Genomic DNA, 22,537 nt, shown 5'->3' with positions numbered 1-22,537 from the left:
GCCAGTTCTAAAAGGGAGATTGACGGAGGGAGGGAGGGTCCAGAGTCCCAGGGAGAGAGAGAACTTGAGTAAGTTTTGTTACTCATGTAGGATGGCATCTCGAGTTATGTATATAACATTTCATCTACTCTGTATGATCTTCACATTATATAGTGCTGTCTGTTAAATTTTATAGATGATTATGATACTAGATATTATATAGATAATCTAAGAATTTACACACTGTATCATGTAGAAGAATCACTTCTCGATAAGGCTTTCAGCCTTATCGGTATCAGTTACCAGTACGGAACCATCTGTAAAGCTACCAGTGCACGGTGATTTTATGTATCGTTTTCTTTACTTTTGTTCTGTCAGTTCCGTGTCCATCAAGGCATTCACAATATTAATATGAGGATCTTATATCTTCATTTTATTCACTCATTAAATCATCTTTAGTGCTGCTTCTCGTCGTCATTGCTGGACCCAGACCTGAAATAATGGCAGATTTGGGAAGAACCTTCCGGCTGGAGCCATGTCCCACACCCCGCATCTTTGATTGGGGGGCAGTTAACTGTTTGCACTTTGGAGCTGACTGAGAGAAGTTAATTTTTAGTGACTGTGTCTGTGTGAAATAAATTTATTTTGAAAGTATAAGTACAGATAAATTCCTAGTGTTTCCCCCCCTCCCCAAAAGTTATTTCTGAAGTATTATTTGTCAATTGAAACTTTAACTCTGGTGTGCTGTTGTTTCCTTGAGTTGATTATACTTCTTTTTTTTAAGGTAAAGTGCACGTTAAGAGTTCAGACATACAAGTTGGAGACCTCATCATAGTGGAAAAGGTTGATGCATTTTTTATATATTTTAGACCTGTCTATGCCAGTGATTAACGTTTAGCCTGATTGCAGTAACTTTGAATCTGAAGAGAAATGGTCTGAGACACTGATTCTAACTCGTGACTCCTTGTGTAAGATACGATGGACATAAAGGAAACCCAGACTCTCCGGAGCCGGCTTCAGTGCACTCAGTGTGTGCGGGTGAAAGTGTATTTTGTCTAAAAGAAGACGTGTGAACTGCTTAATATTGCATTGTTAGGATTATTTCATTGGACCAAAGAATTACATTAGTTAGAACCTATTTAGAATATGTTTCATTTTCTAAAACCTCCTTTTATAGACAGATATATTACACATGGGAATTGGATATTATTCTTGGGATTGAGAAACTTGAAGAAGGAAAGGTCAGTGGAAGTAAGAGAATCTTAGAAAGAAAAGGCTTATTAGGCCATTGTAGGAAAAGGCCATTAAGAAACCCCTCAGTGTCAGACTGGGAAGTTTTCAGGTGCCCTGCTGGGTGACTGGGTGGGCCACCTGCTGTGGATGCAGTACTTCTGCATGTCCTGACTTCTCTGAGGAACGGTGCATGAATGCACAGCCTCTGGTTTTTCTTTTTCTTTCTTTCTTTTTTTTTCTCTCTGTTTTTAAGGCTCTAGAACAGCTTTGAAAAAACATTCTTGTTTGAGAAGTTCTATTAGGGCCTCTTCCAAGAATAGTTGGAGCCCATGCTGCCATCTGGTGCCATGTACCCAGCCTGAGCCACATCGTGGAGATGTTTGGTACAAGAAGGTCTTTTTCCTCAAGACTAAAGTGGGCTTTATCTTGCTACAGTAATCTGTATACAGAGAATGTTTTTGGGTATGTTTGATTTTACAAAATGGGACTAAATTGAACAAACTGATTTTGGAGCTCATTTCTATAGCATTCAGTTGTCTGGACACTGTAAGTTACTAGCTTTTGATCCATGCTTAGATTTTCAGGTGGTGTCTGTGTTGTGCTGTTATTATAAAGTGCTGTGTGAGCACCCTTCTACATCCATCTCTGCCTGTTTCTGTAGGATAAATGCTGACATGAGAGATGATTGAGCCATATGTGAGTCAAACACCAGTGTTGATTACCTCACAGTTTCTGTGGTCAGGAATTGGGGTATAGATTGGTGTGGGTCCTTCTCGGGGCTGTAGTCAGCCAAGTGGCCGTCACCTCCAGCTCACTCGAGGCTTGTTGGCAGGTTCAGCGCCTCAGTTCCATGAGATTTTGGCTGGAGGCCTCCCTCATTCCTGTCCACAGTGGGGAGGGTGGGGGGGGCCCTCCACAGGGCAGCTCACAGTGGCCTGCCTGGAGAAGGTGGGAGTGCCAGCAGTGTGGACTCGGGGCTGGGACCTGCTGTCAGCAGTGACTTCCATCACCTCTTGTTTCCCTTGTAAGAGACGGTATAGTGTTGATGGTGGGGTTTGAAGAGCAGATAGTCTCTCGTTGTGATTCAGGGAATGCTGTTTGGCCTTCTCATTTCCTTTGCTCTCCTGTTTATGCGCATTCTCCTTCCCTTTGCAGCCTAGGTTGGTGGAGTGGTGCACCCTTTGGTGCTCCCATTTTTACTGAGTCACACGTGAGCCCATCTTGGCCACGTTGTAAGAGCTCATCTCTTCAGTTCTATAGATGGATGTGAAAGACAGACATCTAGATCTGTGTCTGGGCCTTCCCCTTGAGCTTCTCTCTGGCCCCCAGGTTGCTCTCCACCTGTGAGAGATGGATGAGTGACGTGGGCCTTTGTAGACGTCCAGGGAAACGTTTTACTTGAATGCGGTGGTAGCTGTACGTCTTTCTTTCTGTTTGTCACTTCAGTGCTCCCTGGGCAGCGCGGTGTGGGTAGTCCTCCCGCACTAGATCCATATTGTATACGAGCATGTGTACGGTCCCTACCTGACCCTGATGTTTACAGATTTGGTAGCAGCAGGACTTCTAAAATATTTTCACTAGCCTTTAGGAAATGTTGTTGTACGCTAAAAAATAGGGGTGGCCTCTGTACCTGACTTAGTTTTTTTATATTTCCAGTTTTACACTCATATTGAAAAATTTGAGATATAATTTCTAGTAATTACTATGAAATGATAAATTTTTAGTGGATTTATATTTGTTAAACCAATTTTGTGATTTTTGTAGTGATAAAAGTTACTGGTTGACTTAACCATCATAAAGAAATAGTAACAATATGGTTGCAAATTGCTTTGTCCTTTTATTTTTTATTTAAGGATCCTAGCAGTACTTATCACTAACCAGAAAAGTAATTTCTCTGTTATTTGACCATACTGCTACTCAGGAATTAATGCTTCGATATTTCCATGGTGGATTTTACATTTGAGGGTAGCCCTTTTAATTCTGTATCTGAATGTGAAATTAAACTTAGTGTATTGATAGTCATTGTGTGGGTGTTTGAAGTGTGTTCACCAAACCTGGACCAGGTTTGCGGGTATAGGGAGTGTTGTACAGCTCACAGGAGAGCAGCAGCCTGGACAATGGGAGAGAGTAGAATGTGGGCTTTCATGTTAGATGAGTCCGGGTTTAAACTCCTCGTTTTCCAGCCTCAAACTCTCCGTAGGAGAAGCAGCTCATTGACATGCACTTAGAAAGTGGTAGGCTAGAACTCTGCAGAGTCAAGGTTAGATCATGCTTGCAGGGCGAAGAAGGAAAACCCGAAGAAGATTGTTTCCTGGCTTAAGAAGGCACCCTCCTAAGAAGCACCTAAAATTGTAGACGAATCTGTCGACTTCAATATTACTACTTGAGGAATGTGTCAAGGAGGGTAACTGTTTGGAACAGGAGACTTAGAAGTGGAAGGTTGTCCAGGTCCTAACATCGGCTCTGAAGTCCAGGTGTTTGAGAAGGATCCAGAGGGACACAAGCAGAGCAGGACTGAAGGTGACACTTGAGGGGTCCTCCTTCGTTACTCAGCCTAAACATCTTTTTTAACAGGTAAATTTGAAAGACAGTTTCTTTATCCTGTTTTTTTGAGGGAATGCAATTTAATAAATATTTTAAACAATTTAATAAGTATTAGCATGTATATTTTAGTACCCAGAACAAACACTACAAAAAATATGCATAGAGATACAGTCTGAGATACTAAGATGGACTCCTGAAAAGGGTTCAGGTAACACACAAGAAAGCAGGAAATTTGAAACCGAAGAATGAATACCAGAGGAAACCAATAGAAAACAAATAATAAAATGCAGACTTATACTCTAATGTGTCAGTAATTACTTTTATTATGAGCAGTCTGAATATACCAATCCTGAGATAGAGTGGATAAAGAAGTGAGACCCAGCTGTGTGCCATTCACGAGGAATTTAAATCCAATGACACAGGTAGGATGAAAGAAAGTAACAGGATGGGAAAGATAAACCACAAAAAATTGATCAGAAGTAGGAGGGCCTATATTAATATCCAGTGAAATAGAGCTCAGAGTAAAGAAAATGACTGGAGATAAAGAAGGACATCACATAATGATATCAGGGTTACCCATCAGGAAGAAGAAAATAATCCTCAATTTGCACTCACCAGATAACGGAATCACAAAAGTCATGAATCAAAAACTGTTGGAGCTGAACAAAAGAAATAGACAAATCCACAGTTATGAGTGAGAACTTCAGCGCCACTCTCTGAGCCTTGGATAGAAGTGCTGGGCAGGAAATCAGCAGTGACAGAAGATCCTCACTGAATCCGCCAGTCAGATCTAACTGACGTATACAGATCACTCTACCAAACAGGAGGAGAGCACATATTTATTTCAGGTGTCCATAGAACATGTACCAAGATAAAGCATTTCCATAAAACCTCAAAAAATTGGAAAAGAATTTGAAATCATACAGCGGTTGTTTCATCACAGTAGAATCAAAGTAGAAACTAGAAACAGCGCAACAGGAGAACTCTAAAATATGTGAAAAGTAAACAGTGTGCTCTAGTTATGAGATAAGTATCTCAGAAACAAAATATATATAACTGCATGAAAATGAAAAGACAACAAAGTACACGGAATGCATGTACAGCAGTGCTGAGAGGGAATTTCATAGCAGTCAGTGCCGACTTAAGATCTCAAATTAATAATCCAAGTTCCTCGCTTGGGAAACTAGAAGAAGAAGAGCAGAATTAAACCAATGCATGCAGAAGAAAGGAAATAAATATCAGAGCAGATCAGTGAAACAGAGAATAGGAAGACAAGATAGTAAATCAGTGAAAGCAAAAGTATTCACCAATCTCAGGGATGACAGAGGGGACATTACCGCTGGTCCCGAGCCATTGAAAGGGTCATTGCGGAATACGCCACCGACAGCTGTACCCCAGCTTAGATGAGATGGACCGATTCTTCCCAAACCACAGACTGTCCGAACTCGGTCAGAATTAAACAGATCGTATGAATGGTTCTACAAACAGTAAGGAAATGGAGTTAGCAATTTAAAATCTCCAGGAAGGAAATATCTAGGTCCAGATGTTTTCAATGAAGAATTCCTTGAGACTCTTAAAGAAGACTAGTGTCATTTTTACACAGTAGTTTCCAGACTATAGTTGAGGATGGAACACTGCCCAGGCTCGTGTTAGGAGTCCAGTTACTATCCTCCTGTCAGCACAAGAGAAAGACAGCACAACAAGAGAAAACAAATATTCCCTGTGAATAGAGACACAAAAAAAATTCTTTAAGAAAATAATTGCGTGTTGATATCCGCAATATATATAGAAAATTCGACATCATGATGATGTGGAGGTTATTCCAGGTACTTAAGGCCCATTGTGACATTCTAAAATCACCCAGTGAAATCCACTCTATGAACAGGTTAAAAAAAAATTATATGATCATATCAACATGTGACTACATCCAACACCCATTCATGATAAAAACTATCCACAGTTTGGATTAGATGGTAATTACCTTAATTATATTTAAAGGGCATCTGTAAAAACATAGAGCCAACATCATACTTAACAGTGAAATTCTGAATGCCTCTCCTTTCAGACTGGGAGTAAGTCAGGGATGTTTGTTCTTAACCACTGTTATTTAACTGACATTTCTAGCTACATAGAATAAGGCAAGTAAAGGAAATTAAAGGAATTCAGATTGGAAAGGAAGAACTAAAAATGTCCCCATTTGCAGACGACATGATTGTGTATATAGACAATCCCAAGGAACTGATGAAAAACCTGGAACTAATGATAATGAATAGGTTCAGCGAAGTGGCCAATTATAAGATCACCACTCAAATACCAATCCCATTTCCAACATGTGGAAACTGAAATTAAAAATGAAGTACTCTTATAGGCAGTACTAATGAAAACAAAATCTTAGGTATGCTGAAAATAACTGTGTTCGTGAAAGTAATCAAAGACACTATAAAATTCCAGTTTTCCTAAAATTGAATATAGGTTTAATACAGTTCCCATTAAAATCTCAGCGAGGTTTTTTTTTTTTTTAAGAGATTTTATTTATTTATTTGACAGAGAGAGAGAGACAGCGAGAGAGGGAACACAAGCAGGGGGAGTGGGAGAGGGAGAAGCAGGCTCCCCATGGAGCAGGGAGCCTGACGCTGGGCTCGATCCCAGGACCCTGAGAGCATGACCTGAGCCGAAGGCAGATGCTTAACCACTGAGCCACCCAGGTGCCCCGAAGTTTTGTTTTTTGTTTTTACTTTTTTAGACACAATAAGCTTATTCTAAAACTAATTTGTCAAGGCTAAAATGGCAAAAACGGCCTTCATAAGGAGAATAGAGTGAGAAGGGTCACTTCCTGATGTGAAGGCATACTACCTAGCTTTATTTACCAACACAGTGTGTAAGAAGAAATAAAGATCAGTGGAATGGTGTGGAGAACCCAGAAATAGACACACCCAAAGGCTCAAGTGATTTTTTTAAGAAAAAAATTCCATTATGATAACATTAAAAAGAATAAAATACTTATAAATGAAATAATTGTTAAGAATAAGCAACAAAAGTGCAACACTTGTACTTTGAAAAGTACAAAGCAGTGTCAAAATATACTAAAGGAGACCTACGTAAATGGAAAGACATCCTAGATATCATGGATTAGAAGTATTAATATTGTTAAAATGGCAGTACTCCCCAAATTGATCTACATATTCTGTGCTATCCCTCTCAACATCCCAGCTGACTTTTTTGCAGAAATTGACAAGCTGATTTTAAAATTATATGGAAACAGAAGGGACCCAGAATAGTGAAAAACAGTTTTGAAAAAGATGAATAAAATTTTAGTATTCACACTTTTCCATTCCAAAACTTTATTCAACGTTAGAATAATGTAGACAGCATAGAACTCGCAAAAATTCAGAATTGAAAGTTCAGAAACAAAGCCTTAAATTTGTGGTTAATTGCTTTTCAACATGGGTGCCTAGAAAACTCCATGGGGTAGAGGGGTATATTTAGGTGAGTGCTCTTTTTTTTTTTTTTTGGACCCGGTACTGTTGGTGAGATTCTCCCATTTTGTTGTGGGTAGCCGTAATTCATTCATTTTGTTGTTACGTAGTATGTCTTTTATCCATTCTACTGTTGCTGGATATTTGGGTAGCTTATTAGTCTTGCCTATTAGAAATGATAATTCCATGTCATACTTGACTCAGTTGGTGGGGAAACTTGGAGTTGGGGTTACTTGGAGTTAGAAGTGGGAAACGGAAGGAAAGAAGGAAGAAGATAGGTGTGTCTCTGTATTGACTCCCCAAGGCTTAACAGAGCCTGGGATTACAAGCTTTTCTGAAAGGCAGGGGCTCCCTCGTGGGAATATCCTGCAAGTATTTCCTGCTGGTTTTTATAGTCACATAAATAAAATGCACCCATTTTAAATATATGGTTTGATTTGTTTACATAAGTGTAATCATCACCACAGTCAAGATACAGGATATTTTCATCATCCCCCGAAATTTCCTCAAGGCTTTTATTGTCTCACCCCAAGTCCCGGGGGCGACCACTGATCTCCTCTCAGTCGATGTGGATTATTGTCTGTTCTTGTATTTCATATAAGTGGAATCCCACATTAAACACTGTCTTTTCATCTCACTTCTTTTGCTAAACAATGTTTTGTTTATTAAACAAATATTTTTCATATTTATTCCTGCTTGTTTGTAGCAGAAGTTCATTCCTCTCTACTGCTGAGTAGAGTTTCACTGTACGAATACACCACAGTTTGTTTATCCATTCACCTGTTGATGGATATTTGGATTGTTTTCAGGTTTTGGATGCTATGAATAAAGCTGCTATGGACATGTGTGTACAAGTCTTTGTGTGGACATATGCTTTCATTTCTCTTGGGTAAATATTTAGGGGGGGATTTCTGAATCTTACAGTAAAGTGAAAATATAAGAAATTGCCAAACTATTTTCCAAATTGGCTGTACCATTATGCAGCCCCATCAGCACTGTATGTGAGTTCCAGTTACTTCACATCCTTACCAGCACTCAATATTGTCTGTCTTTAATGTTAGCCATTCTAGTGTGTGTATAGTGACATATCACTGTGATTTTAATTTGCATTTTCCTGACTAATGTTCATTCATGTATTTATGTGCTTAATGACCATTCATATATGTTCTTTTACGAAACGTCATTCAAATCCTTTGCTCATTTTTAAATTGGGTTGATTCCTATGTTGACTTCAACTCTCAACTAAGGGTGACAGCACTTCTGACCAATTTGATTTAGAGCTGGTAATTTGAGGCTTTCTAATGGCACTGCCAGACTCAAAATTACTAGCCAGGGTTCAAGTGAAAAGGTCAAAAATATATGGAATGCATAAATCAGATCGCCATCACTCTCCTGCTTAAAACCTGCCAATGGCTTCCCTCGATTATTAGAATAAAATCCAAACTCTTTACCTTGGCCTCCAAAGTCCATGTGATATGACCTCTGCCTCCCTCTCCAATCTCATCTCTTGCCATTTTCCCCTCGCCCACCATGCTCCTGATACTTTGATCTTTTCATCCCTCAAACACACCACATTCTTGACTCTGTCCCCTCTGTCCAGGATCATATTCCCATAGAGTTCTGTATGTTGCCTCCTTCCATTCAGGTTTCAACCTCAATGTGAGGACTTCCCTGCCTAATCCTGATAAACAGCACCTCTCAGTCTCTCTCTATCTAGCTCTTGCCACTGTCTGTTCTTATCTGTATTTTATATGTGTTTCTCCCCTACTAGAACTCATGCTTCACGAGTACAGGTACTTTGTCTTGGTCATTGATGCATCTCTGGCACATATAAACAGTGTCAGGAACATAGTACCAGCTAATTAACTGTTTTTTGGAAGGAAGGGAAGGAAGACAGAGAGGGATAGAGGGAATGAGAAGAGAGGAAAAGAAAGCTGGTTTTCACAAAAATACAAGATAAGACCACTCCCATTCAGACTCTCTATATGGAAAGTGCTTCATTCAGGGCTTCGCACAAAGCCTGCTTCTCTTTTCCCTCAGCCGTTTGTCCCTACAAAAGTCCCAGCCTCTAGGATCTGAACGGCCTTTGTCAGAGCCAGAGAGGGCCCTCCTTGAAGAATGCACCGAACGTATTCAATTCGAAAGCATCATCATCTCCCCAGGCGCCCCAGTCATAAGCAGGATTCATAAGATGAGGTAGGCAAGAGAAAAGGGGTAGCTTTGGGGCACAGTGTTTGGCCAGGAGTGGGGAAAAAGGACATTTCAGGGCGCCTGGGTGGCTCAGTTGGTTGAGCGACTGCCTTCGGCTCAGGTCATGATCCTGGAGTCCCGGGATCGAGTCCCGCATCGGGCTCCCTGCTCAGCAGGGAGTCTGCTTCTCCCTCTGACCCTCCCCCCATCTCATGTGCTTTCTCTCTCATTCTGTCTGTCTCTCAAATAAATAAAATCTTAAAAAAAAAAAAAAGAAGAAAAAGGACATTTCAGAGATTCTTTCATTCTTTCACCTGGGCCGAATGCAGATGCTTAACCTTAACGACTGAGCCACCCAGGCGCCCCTCTGTGTATTTTAAAGATGAGATTAACATTTAAAATCAGTAGCCTGGGGCGCCTGGGTGGCTCAGTGGTTAAGCGTCTGCCTTCAGCTCAGGTCATGATCCCAGGGCTCAGGTCATGATCCCAGGGTCCTAGGATCGAGCCCCCCATCCCGCTCCCTACCGGGCGGGAAGCCTGCTTCTCCCTCTCCCACTCCCCCTGCTTGTTTCTCTCTCATGCTGTGTCTCTCTCTGTCAAATAAATAAATAAAATCTTTTAAAAAAATTTAAAAAAATTTAAAAAAAATTAAATATCTTCACAGAAACATCTAGAATAATGTTTGACCAAATATCTGGGTACTGTGGCCTAGCCAAATATGATAAACCGAAGGGTCAATTCATGAGTGATAAGAAAGGGTGCTAACATTTCCCGAGCACTGACTATTATGTGCCAAATCGTTTGCAGACATTAGTTCACATATTAAACCATTGGTAGATTATATATATTATCTGCTTTTACAGATCAAGAAGATAGAGCCTAGAGAAGTTGAATAACTTGTCTGAGATCATGCAATAAGATTCTAACCCATGTCAGTGTGGCAGTAAAGCCCTTGGCAACTTGGGCAAGAGAGTATTCCAGGTGTGCAAGAAAGGTAGCGGGTGGAGGGGAAGATTGGCTGGGTGACTTAAAAGTTCTTCCTCTGAAGTCAGGGAACTTTTTTTTTTTTTTCTAACTCATGATGTCATAAATTCACTGAGAGATTTTTTTCTGTGTGAATATCTTTCTTAAGAATGGAAGTCTAAGAGTCTAGATGTTCATGATTAAGCATGTAAACCTACATGCATGATAAATAAAAATAATATTTAAATGCTCTTCCAAAATGTTTATCCCTGTGTTCTTTCTAGTTTAGTATTTATGTCTGAAGTTATTGTTTTCTTTTAGTTTCTAGTTCTTTCTCTCTTTTAAAAACCACTTTATTGAGGTATGATTGACATAGAAAAATTTGTATATATTTAATTGACACAACTTGAATATGGAGGTAAATATACATTTGTGAAACCATTGCCACAATCTATGCCATAAATATATCCACTGCCTCCCAAAGTTTCCTCCTGCCCTATTTATTTACTTATTTTTTTTATTTTTACTGCTTTGTGATAAGAACGCTTAACATCAGATCTCTTAACAAATTTTTAAGTATAAAATACAGTATTATTATGTATAGACAGTCTGTTTTACAGTAAATCTCTCTGACTTATTCATCTTGAAAAAATGAAACTTCATAGCTTTTGACTAATACCTCCCTGTTTCTCCCCGCCCCCAGCTGTGGCAACCACCATTTTACTCTCTAAACTAAACCATTTTACTCTCTAAACCATTTTACTCTCTAAACTCCTATGAGTTTAACTATTTTAGATTCCTCATTTCAGTGGTACCATGTAGCAATTTTCCTTCCATGTCTGGCTTATTTCACTTACCTTATATCCTCCAGGTTCATTCATGTTGTCACCAATGGCAGGATTTCCTTCTTTTTTAAGGCTGAAGAATATTCCATTGCATTTATATATTACATCTTCTTTATTCATTCATCTTGTGATGAACAGTTAGGTTGCTTCCATGTCCTGGCTATTGTAAATAATGCTGCAATAAATTTGAGAGTGAAGATAGCAATTCAAGACCCTGATTTCAATTCCTTTGGATAGATAAAGCAGGATTGCTGGGTCATATGGTATTTCTTCTTCTAATTCTTTCTGAGTCCTATCACTTCATTTCTCTGTTTTTCTAATTCTGATTTTTTTCGGGGGGGAGTGGGTCATGTCTTGTATTTTCTTCATGTCTTCTAGCTCACATTAAAATAGGAGTTTACAGTTTTCATCTGTCCTATTGGCTTGTCTTTCTGGAATGGTATAATTATCTCTAACAGTGATTTTTTTTCTTACAGTTTTATGTAGGATTTTACCTCAATAATTTCTGTGGCTTATTTATCACATGAAATTTGTTTTCCTAAACTTTTATATGGAGGGGCGCCTTGGTGGCTCAGTCGGTTAGGTGTCTGGCTTCCGCTCAGGTCATGATCCCTGAATCGGGGTCCTGGAATCGAGCCCCGCATCATGCTCCCTGCCCAGCAGGGAGCCTGCTTCTCCCTCTCCCTCTGCCTCTTGCCCCCTGAGCATGCTCTGTCTCTCTCTCTCTCAAATAAGTAAATAAAATCTTTTTTTTTTTTTTCAAAGATTCTATCTATTTGAGAGAGAGAGACACAGCGAGAGAGGCAACACAAGCAGGGGGAGTGGGAGAGGGAGAAGCAGGCCCCCTGCTGAACAGGGAGCCCGATGCGGGGCTCGATCCCAGGACACCGGGACCATGACCCGAGCCGAAGGGAGACGCACAATAACTAAGCCACCCAGGCGCCCTAAATAAATAAAATCTTAAAAAAAAAAAAACAAAACAACTTTTATATGGAGGCCTAATTCGGGGCAGCTTTCTTTATAGAGCTCCCTCTTCTGTTGCTTTCTTGGTGTTCAAAAATATAGCAGCTTAACTTCTTATATTCCCCAGGTCTGTCCCCATCTCCCACCTTTACCTACACCTGCTCTTCCCCTCACCTGTTATCCCTGTCATACTCATCTGGGACACTAAGAAGGGAATCCTGGATGGTCAGTTTTGAAAATTCACAAGGGCTAGATTTCTTCATCTTCTTCAGGCCTTACCACTGTCCCCTTGCACTAACCCATTATCAGACTTGGCAAAACCTCTCCCAGAGGGGATATATCATTTTCAGGGATTGCAACCTAGCCCATCAGGCTTTTTAGGAAATACTTAGAGGCGACTTTAGAGATCTGCTCTTCTCAGGTCAAACATTGCATTGTTTCCCTCTGCTTTCCCCCAGTGAAGATGCAGGTCCCATGCAGGTATCATGATAGTTACTGGTTTTTCCTGCTTGCTAGTATTTTACAGTTCACAGGAATGCCTTATGTCTCAGGTTGGGGATTGCCAGAAGCATCCATTATGATGGAGTTTAGAGGGCAGAGTGCTTCTTAGGAAACAACACAGATGAAAGGAATGATGGGGCAGAAGGACTTGCAGAACTTCAGTGCATGCTGGCAATGCCTCCAGCAACCCAGCAGAGGTCTGGAGAAAGTATTGCCTGTCACAACTGTCCCACCGTGGATGCAAACGGCGCCAAGTGTATACTTCCTCTTGTTCAGCTCTTGGAAGTGGCCTGCCCCGGGAAAGGTATGATTGCAGGCAAGGTGGCTCTCTGCAGCTGAGGCAGATCCTGAAATCGCTGAGAGCTCCTCGGAGCTGGGCAGCCAGTCTTTCCTTCAGGGGCACATGTCCTTGTCTCCCACCCATGGTCACCTCGTTTTGTTGTAAATATTGTCGGCTGCAATTTTACTTGGGATTGCATTGAATCTATAGATGAATTTAGGAGGACTATGTCTTTACAATATTGAGCTTTACAGTCCATGAGAATGATACATCTCTCGTTTAGTTATATAGTTTTGTGGTTTTTATAAAGTTTTATAGTTTCCTGTATAAAAGTCTTGCATATCTTTTATTAGATCTTCCTCCTAGTTATTTAATGTTTTCAGTGATATTGTAATATTATTTTTAAAATTTTATTTTCTAATTGTTTGTTGCATCTTGAATTTTATATACTGATCTTATATCTAGTGACCTTCCGAAATTCACTCATTAATTCTAATAGTGTTTCTGCAGATTTGTTTGATTGTCTAGACATGTAATCATGACATTTACAATTCATGAAAGATGTATTTGTTTGTTCATTTGTTTCAAATTTTTATATATTTTATTTCTTTTGTTTGCCTTTTTCTGTGCCTAGGATTTCCAGGAAATGTTGAACAGAAGTGATGATGGCAGGCATCTGTCTCATTCCTGGGATCGGAGGGAAAGTTTTCAGTATCTCACCATTAACTATGATTTTACTGTAGGTTTTTTTGAAGACACATATTTACAGATTAAAGAAGCTTTCTCTATTCCTAAGTTTTTAAATAACAAATGTAAGTACTGAATTTTACCAACTGTGTGTTCATCTTCTGAGAAAATCATATTATTTTTCCCCTTTATTCTTTTAATGTGTTGAGTTACATTGATTGACATTTTTAATATTAAAGAACCTTGCATGCCTACCTAGAATAGAAGTAACTTGATTATGATATATTACCTTTTTTAATAAATTGATACTCTATTTGCAAATATTTTGTTTAGAACTTTTGTATCTATATTCAATTCTTCTGTCACTCCCCAGACAATATTAGGTCCTTAGAATATTTCAACTCCATTTACATCACCATCGCCTTTTTAAACTCTTATTTTCATGCCTTTTAATTGTGCATATATTTAAAACCCAATAACATCATTATTATGGTTTTTTTATACAATTTTTCCATTATCCATTATATTTTTCTACCTATTTACCTCTTCTGTGGTTCTTCATTTATTCCTGTATTTCTCTATTTCCTTCTGGGATCATTTTGCTTTTGCGTAAAGACCTTCCTTTAGTAGCTTTTTTTTTTTTTACTGCAAATCTGTTTGTGAATAATCCTCTCAGTTTTTACCTGAAAATACCTTCATTTCACCTTCTTTCTGAAGGATATTTTTGCTAGGTATACAAGTTATTCTCTTTCAACTCTGAAAATTCTGAAAGCTACCTAATAATGTTAGCTAATGTAGCATAAGACAGCTTATTAAAGTGTTTTTTTTTTCTTTATGTCTGCAACTAGGAGCGTTCATGACTGCAAGGTTGCAATGACTAGTCAGGTGTCCTATTGAATAATAATGATGAATCTTAATTATACTTTTATCATATACTAATTTCTTACTCATATTTAACACTGCCTCTGGATTATATATTACATTTTACCAATTACTCTGTCTATTCTTGGTACATAAGAAAACTGCTTAAATTATTTTATTTGTAATACATTAAATATTTAATAATGAAATTCTCTCTTCACTATTTTTCTTTTTTAAAATTTTACTGATATATTCCCATCCATTTATTCTTCTGGGTAATCTTAAGAACTGTTTTATAAAGCTCCTACATAAGTGTCATTAGGATTTTCATTTGAGAGCAACATATTTATAAATTAATGTACAGTACATTTACAATATTCTCTTTAGCAACAGGACAGCTTCATTATGGAAGTCTCATGTTTCTGAGATTTGTGTGTGTGGGTATCCTGTACATTGCACCATAGTTTTGTTAATAAGTATAGAAGCATTTGTTGATATTATGGATGAAATATTTTTCTACAGTATTTGCTGACTGGCTGTTATACAGGAAAGTCACTGTGCAGAGCTTTTTAATTAGTTATAATCATTTTTCCTTAATCCTTTTGGTTTTCAAGGTAGACAATCATATAATCGGAAAATAAAGATAATTTTCTCTTATTTTCCAATAGTCATGCTTACTTTCATAACTTAAAGGAAAATATTAAATAAGAGCTACAACTTAAAGGAAACTTAAAGAAAAATATTAGCCAACCAAATTACAGTTTTAAGGAAAATATTAAATAAGAGTTGTGAGATATGGGCAGATTCATACAATGCAATATTATTCGGCCATAAAGGGTGATGAAGTACTGATACATACTAGACATGGGTGAACACTGAAAATACTCTAAGCAAAAGAAGCCAGTTACAAAAGACCAAGTATTATACGACTACATTTATATGAAAATCCAGAATAGGTAAATCTGAAGAGACAGAAAATAGATTAATTGTTGTTTAGGGCTGGATGGAGGAAACATGTGGAGACAGGGGAGGGGGCAAAGGGGGTGATAAGCCAAAGAGCACAGGATTTCTCTCTGAGGTGATAAAAATTGCCAAAAATTGACTGTGCTGTTGGTTGCATGTATCTATGAATATACTAAAAAATCACTGAATTGTACACCTAAAATGGATGATGATATATATGTATATCATCATATATATATGCAGATATACATATATATATATTTTAAAGGAGTTGTGATACCTTGCCTCTTTGTCTTGTCCCTGACAATAAAGGAAAATATTCCAGGCTACTATTTCCGTTTTGTATGATTTTGGTTACCAAGTTTGTACTTTGATATATATAGTAGGAGGGCTGGAATACCAAAGACCGCATTTCGCAGGTATTGTCACCAGCTGACTTTTGATCTTTCTGCTGGTGGGAGACCAGAAGACGAGGATGGAACCCTCTTCCTACTTCCAGTCTCTGATGGCATATCTGGTGGCAGCACAGCAAGGACAGTGGCAACACCACCACCAACAGTGACCGTGGCAATGGCCAACAGTGGTTGGGGGGTGCAGGCTCCTGAGTCCTGTGTAGCAGCTGACCAAAAAGCAGGAGCCTCTGTGGCATCATTCCCTTAACTGCTGGAAAACCTCGTCCCTCAAGCCCGAGGATACTGGTCATTCACTGCGGTTACTGTTTTTAGTGACCTTACCTTCCTCCCGTCCTTCCATTATGCTTGTAATCAATTCCCATATCAAATTACTTTTGTTTTACAAGTCTAGAGTGGTTTCTATTTTTTTTAAATGGACCCTAACTGATATAGTAAGGAAATGTTTTCCATTCAAATTTTAACAGTAGTTCTCATCAGAATGGATGTTGAATTATAGTGAATTTTTTTTTATCTGTTAAGAGGATTATATTGCTTTTCTCTGTGGATATACTCATGAAATTAATTACATGAAGAGATTTCCTAATATTGAATCATTTCCACATCTTAGTGTGTTTCCCCAAGAGCAGAACCAGAGGCAGGTATGTTGGTACAGGTAGTCTACTTGAGAGGTGACCAGGAAACTGGAGTGAGGGAGTGGGGAGAATAAGACAGGGAAGGAGGTGAAGAAAATAAAGGATGCATTGATAAGCTCATGACTACTGAGGGCAACTAGTGTTCAATTTCTTTTAAGCTCCCTCAGAGGAATTGTGTATGATGCACCTTGTAATTCATCCTCATTGAGTTTTCATCCCAATGGCTGTGAGTTGTCTCTGAGGCATAAACTCCTGCACACCTCTGGGCTGCACCTGCCTGTAGACAGCTCAAGCCCCTAGGCTGGGAGATGCCCCAGGGGCAGAATAGCTGAGGATTCACTTTGGTGGAAGTCTGATGTGGGCGGGGCATCAACACATCCACAATACCTGTATTTCAGAATAAACCTTAGTCCCGCTTGTTTTTCTAATCTGATACTTTTGCATCAGGCTAGCTTTATACATGGTTTTCTTTGAGCATCAGTTATTATAAAACCCAATTGTGAAGGGTTGAAATATTTAAAATAGTGTTTCTTTCAGGAAAGTTTCCAGGAATTGCTTGTAAGACTCTTTGGATCCAGTGCTGCCCTGGAGGTAAGTCTCTGACGACCTTCAAGATGTGCCTTCCTTTGCTTCATTCTATTATTATTAATTTAAATTCAATTAATTAACATATAGTATATTATTTGTTTCAGAGGTAGAGTTCAGTGATTCATCAGTCTTCTATAATACCCAGTGCTCATTATAACACATACCCTCCCCAATGTCCGTCACCCAGTTACACGATCCCTCCACCTCCTCTCCCCCCCCAGCAACCCTCAGTTTGTTTCCTCTGATTCAGAGTCTCTTATGGTTTGTCTCCCTCTCTGATTTCATCTTGTTTCATTTTTTTCCTCTCTTCCCCTATGATCCTCTGCCTTTTTTCTTAAATTCCACATATCATTGAGATCATATGATAATTATCTCTCTGATTGACTTATTTCACTTAGCATAATACCCTCTAGTTCCATCCATGTCATTGCAAATGGTAAGATTTCCATTTTTTTTTAAAGATTTTATTTATTTATTTGAGAGAGAGAGAATGAGAGAGAGAGAGCACGAGAGGGAAGAGGGTCAGAGGGAGAAGCAGACTCCCTGCTGAGCAAGGAGCCCGATGCGGGACTCGATCCAGGGACTCCAGGATCATGACCTGAGCCGAAGGCAGTCGTTCAACCAACTGAGCCACCCAGGCGCCCAAGATTTCCAATTTTGATGGCTGCATAATATTCCATTGTATTCACTGTATTCCATTCATCTGTCGATGGACATCTGGGCTCTTTCCACAGTTTGGCTATTGTGGGCATTGCTGCTATAAACATTGGGGTGCAGGTGCCCCTTCGGATCACTACATTTCTATCTTTGGCGTAAATACCTAGTAGTACAATTACTGGGTCGTAGGGTAGCTCTATTTTCAGCTTTTTGAGGAACTTCCATACTGTTCCCCCGAGTGGCTGCACCAGCTTGCATTCCCACCAACAGTGTAAGAGGGTTTCCCTTTCTCTGCATCCTCACCAACATCTGTCATTTCCTGACTTGTTAATTTTAACCATTCTCACTGGTGTGAGGTGGTCTCTCATTGTGGTTTTGATTTGTATTTCCGTGATGCCGAGCGATGTTGAGCACTTTTTCATGTGTCTGTTGGCCATTTGGATGTCTTCTTTGGAGAAATGTCTGTTCATGACTTCTGCCCATTCCTTGATCGAATTGTTCTTTGGGTGTTGAGTTTGGTAAGTTCTTTATAGATTTTGGATACTAACCCTTTACCTGATATGTCATTTGCAAATATCTTCTCCCATTCTGTCAGTTGTCTTTTGGTTTTGTCGACTGTTTCCTGTACTGTGCAAAAGCTTTTTATCCTGATGAAGTCCCAACAGTTCATTTTTGCCTTTGTTTCCCTTGCCTTTGAAGATGCATCTAGCAAGAACTTGCTGTGGCCAAGGTCAAAGAGGTTGCTGCCTGTGTTCTCCTCTAGGATTTTGATGGATTCCTGTCTCACCTTTAGGTCTTTCATCCATTTTGAGTCTATTTTTGTGTATTGTGTAAGAAAATGGTCCAGTTTCATTCTTCTACATGTGGCTATAATCAGCTATGGAATCAGGATATGATCCACTAGTTTTATATATGGAAACCAGCATGATCGGCCAAATAACCAGAGCTCTGCTTTTATAATTAATGTAAAAATGAAATCACAAAGCAAAATTTTTCATCAGGTTTGGGTATAGATAGATATATAAATGTAGATCATGGACATAGATATGGATTTTTAAATATGTTCATCTCTGTCAAGGAAAAGAATGTTGAAAAGTACCCAGAGATCTCACCCACCAAAAAGTCCACAGAGTACTGGATTTCTCAGTTCACAACATTCACTAAAAACAACTGAATTCTTTAACCTCAGCATTTCTGTTACAGTACATCAGGGCACGTAGAATATTCTCTATATAATAAATAGACAAATGTACCTGAGGAAAGAGGCAGCAAATGCTAAAGTGGAGGGGTCCCTAGGGCACAGTAAAAGATGTTTACATTTGAAGAAAGTTAATTTTTTTCTTGTCATGAAAAATAAATTATTTAAGATTTCACATGAGATGTTTTGACTTTCCCTTCTGTGCAAAACCATTTTTCTCAAATAATTTACCTAATAGACATGAAAAACTGCTATCAAGCCTTTTCTCCTCCAGTTGCAGCAGTGAGAAAATTATTTTACATCAGCTGCTGACAGCTAGTGTCCCTCTCAGAGGCATAATGAGAGAACTGTCAGGCATGATGAGTGTCCAGTACAGAAATGTTTAATTAATGAGCTCTTATCTTGCCTCTAGGTAATTCTTCACAGTCCTAAGGATATATAAGGAGCACCCTCTGATCAGTCCAGGGAATTAAAAAAAAAAAAACCAACAGTTGCTGCTGAAAGAATTTCAGTTTTCATCTTTTTAAGTCCAGGTTACCTATAAAATGTCATGAAAACAAGGGTTCAAGGACAGTAGAAAAACTGAGGCAGAGTGAGGATGACTACACACCCCAGGAAGTAGCAAACCTCCCGAGGAGGACACTGGACATCTTCATACCCCATTCTTGCAATTTAACAGATGCATATAATTTAAAGAAATTAAATAGTTGACCTTCTCACTGAGGTAACCCCAAATGTCAGTATCTGGGGTGTAGATGCGCAGGTTTGAGAGAACACGAATGCAACCCTCTGTCTGAGGCAGGGCAGTGGGGTAATGTCTGTTTGCCAGTGATCTGGAAACAGGCTAAGGAAGGCATCCTGAGGATCCACATTCTATCTGTAGACTGGAACCAAACCCTCTAGTTTTCAGCCTCCATGTCGCCTAGTGTCCCATATTCTAGACTCTCTGGTGTTATTTTTTTAAGTTTTGATTTGAATTTCAGTGTAGTTAATACACAGTGTCATATTAGTTTTAGGTGTACAATATAATGATTCAACACTTCCATGCATTACCGGGTGCTCATCACGTCAAGTGCCCTCCTTAATCCCCATCCCCTATTTCACCCATCCCCCACCTACCTCCTCTCTGGTGACCATCAGTTTGTTCTCTATAGTTAAACTCTGGTCTTATTTCTTTAGAAAGAAAAATCTTTCCTTCTTCTATGGGCTGTGTTTGAGGAGCTAGAATTGTGATCTGGCTCCTCTGAAAAAGTCCAACAGAAAGCTACTGTGAGTTCATTTCCACATCACTTTGTGGAAGGAACTTTGGAATTTGATCCTTCAAGCAGCACTTCCATGTATTAGGAAACAGCAGCCCAGGATGTGTGAGGTCTACATGCGGTGTGTCCACGAGTTGGGAGGTGTGTTCAGGACTCACAGATCTCTGGTACTATTTCCACAGTCCCGGGTTTGGAAACCACTCATCCTCTGGACTAGAACAATGCCAGGCTGATCCAAAATGTTGCTTCCTTACATCGAGGCCTTTTTACTCTTCCCGGAGATTCTTACTCTCTGCACCTGAGCTTGGTTAGCGTTCACTTTGAGAGCAATGAATAGCACCTTATTCCTAGGAGGAGATTCTTCCCTTTGGTTTGTTGTACTAAATGCTGTTGACAAAAAGACTGGGGCTCAGGGCACCGGTTGGAGAAAGGTGAGGTAGAGGTTCAGGGTGGATTGCCAAAAAGGCATTAGACTAAAACCCAGATCCCTGAACATCTAATGCACAGCCCTTGCCTTTTAACTAAGTCAGCAGGGGCGCCTGGGTGTCTCAGTTGGTTGAGCGACTGCCTTCGGCTCAGGTCATGATCCTGGAGCTCCGGGATCGAGTTCTGCATTGGGATCCCTGCTCGGCGGGCAGTCGGCTTCTCCCTCTGACCCTGCCCCCTCTCATGCTCTCTTTCTCTCAAGTGGATAAATAAGATCTTTTTTTAAAAAAACTAAGCAAGCAAAGAAAGCATTGAAAGAGTGATTAGGCTAGGGCCCCTGGCTGGCTCAGTCAGTGGAGCCTATGACTCTTGATCTTGGAGTGATGAGTTCAGGTCCCACTTTGGGTATAGAGATTACTTTAAAGATTTATTTATTTAATTGACAGAGAGAGAGAGACAGCGTGAGAGGGAACACAAGCAGGGGGAGTGGGAAAGGGAGAAGCAGGCTTCCCGCGGAGCAGGGAGCCCGATGTGGGGCTCGATCCCAGGACCCTGGAATCATGACCGGAGCCGAAGGCAGACGCTTAACGACTGAGCCACCCAGACGCCCCAAGGGTGTAGAGATTACTTTAAAAAAGTGATGAGGCCTAAAGCAAATAAAGAAATTAAATTTCCCCATCACCATTGTTCTTTGTCCACCAATCCAAAGAATTTCTTCTATTCCTGGTGAAATTAACAGCACATTTACAGATAGGGTTCACCATGGTTGTAATAACTCTGTAAAAACTGACTCTTCTTGGGCTCCTTTTGGTAGGTTTTTACCATGTTTAATAAAACAAAATTGTAATATTTTTAACTTCACTTAACATTCTAAAAATCCTGAAGATTAAAGGCTTACATTTTTGTAATATTCATTTCCACTTAATACATTTAGAATAATATATTATTTTAAATGAAGGCTCTGTCTATTGGAATTAACTTTTAAGAAGGTCTGAAGATTATTCTAGAAGGCATAATGGTGATCACCTGGCATGAAAACTGCACCCTGAGTAAAAACACTGGAGAATGGAAATTTTAAATGTATAGGCAGTAAAAGAACATTGTATTTTTATAAACATGACTGAAGACCTCTTTTGAAAAATTATATGCTTAAAGAATTCAGTAGCAATACAAACCCCGGGATCTGGGTTTTAGTCTAATGCCTTTTTGGCAATCCACCCTGAACCTCTACCTCATCTTTCTCCAAGCAGTGCCCTGAGCCCCAGTCTTTTTGTCAACAGCATTTAGTACAACAAACTAAAGGGAAGAATCTCTTCCTAGGAATAAGGTGCTATTCATTGCTCTCAAAGTGAACACTAACCAAGCTCAGGTGCAGAGCGTAAGATTCTCCAGGAAGAGTAAAAAGGCCTTGACGTAAGAAAGCAACATTGTGGAGCAGCCCGGCATTGTTCTAGTCCAGAGGATGGGTGGTCTCCATTTGTAGCAGGCGCAGGATCTGCAGTATTTTTGTATAGCTACTTTCATATCAAACCTAAATCACTTCTGAGCTAGAGCCCTTTTAATCACAAGCAACACAAGCTGTTCAAATTAGCTTAATCCAAAGGGAAGTTTTTTTGGCTTGTGTGACTGAGATGTTCTAGGACAGAGCTGGTGTCCAGAATTCAAGGTATGTTAGCAGGTCTCTCTCCCTCTCTTTCTGTTTCTCCCCTTTTTTCTTCCCTTCAGCGTCTCTCAGTGAATTGGCCTCATTGCCTCCTCCTAAAGTCAGCTTTCTCCTAGGTGTTTGAGAGCTGGGGACAAGAGAAGAGTTAAGAACCTTATTTGGCCAAGTCCAGACCACACCGGGGAGGAGGCTAGCCACTCAGAGCCAGGCAGACAG

At 39.6% G+C, this 22,537-nt stretch overlaps 1 protein-coding gene across 28 annotated transcripts in view; it reads left to right on the top strand.

Annotated features, from left to right (window-relative positions):
- LOC114203516 (putative phospholipid-transporting ATPase IIB) overlaps positions 1-21,336 on the top strand; it is an 80,109-nt gene extending 58,773 nt beyond the window's left edge. For 12 of the 28 annotated variants that reach the window (XR_015767422.1, XR_015767417.1, XR_015767415.1 and 9 more), the window contains 3 exons: positions 439-822; positions 12,745-12,998; positions 13,609-19,148. Coding sequence is in view for 5 of the 28 variants with exons in the window: in XM_088020664.1 (XP_087876790.1) it covers positions 439-480 (42 nt within the window). In the remaining 23 variants the exon portion in view is untranslated. Of the gene's footprint in view, positions 1-438; positions 6,229-12,744; positions 12,999-13,608; positions 19,149-20,152 lie in introns of those variants that run through there. The other 16 variants (XR_015767416.1, XM_088020661.1, XM_088020657.1 and 13 more) reach the window with 11 other exon arrangements.
- The last annotated feature ends 1,201 nt before the right edge of the window (positions 21,337-22,537 follow it).

This window comes from Eumetopias jubatus, unplaced genomic scaffold (assembly GCF_037043125.1).
Source record: "Eumetopias jubatus isolate StellerSeaLion01/CBP00866 unplaced genomic scaffold, mEumJub1_p1.0 scaffold_99, whole genome shotgun sequence".
Lineage (NCBI taxonomy): Eukaryota > Metazoa > Chordata > Mammalia > Carnivora > Otariidae > Eumetopias > Eumetopias jubatus.
This window is presented reverse-complemented; position numbering and strand designations above follow the sequence as displayed.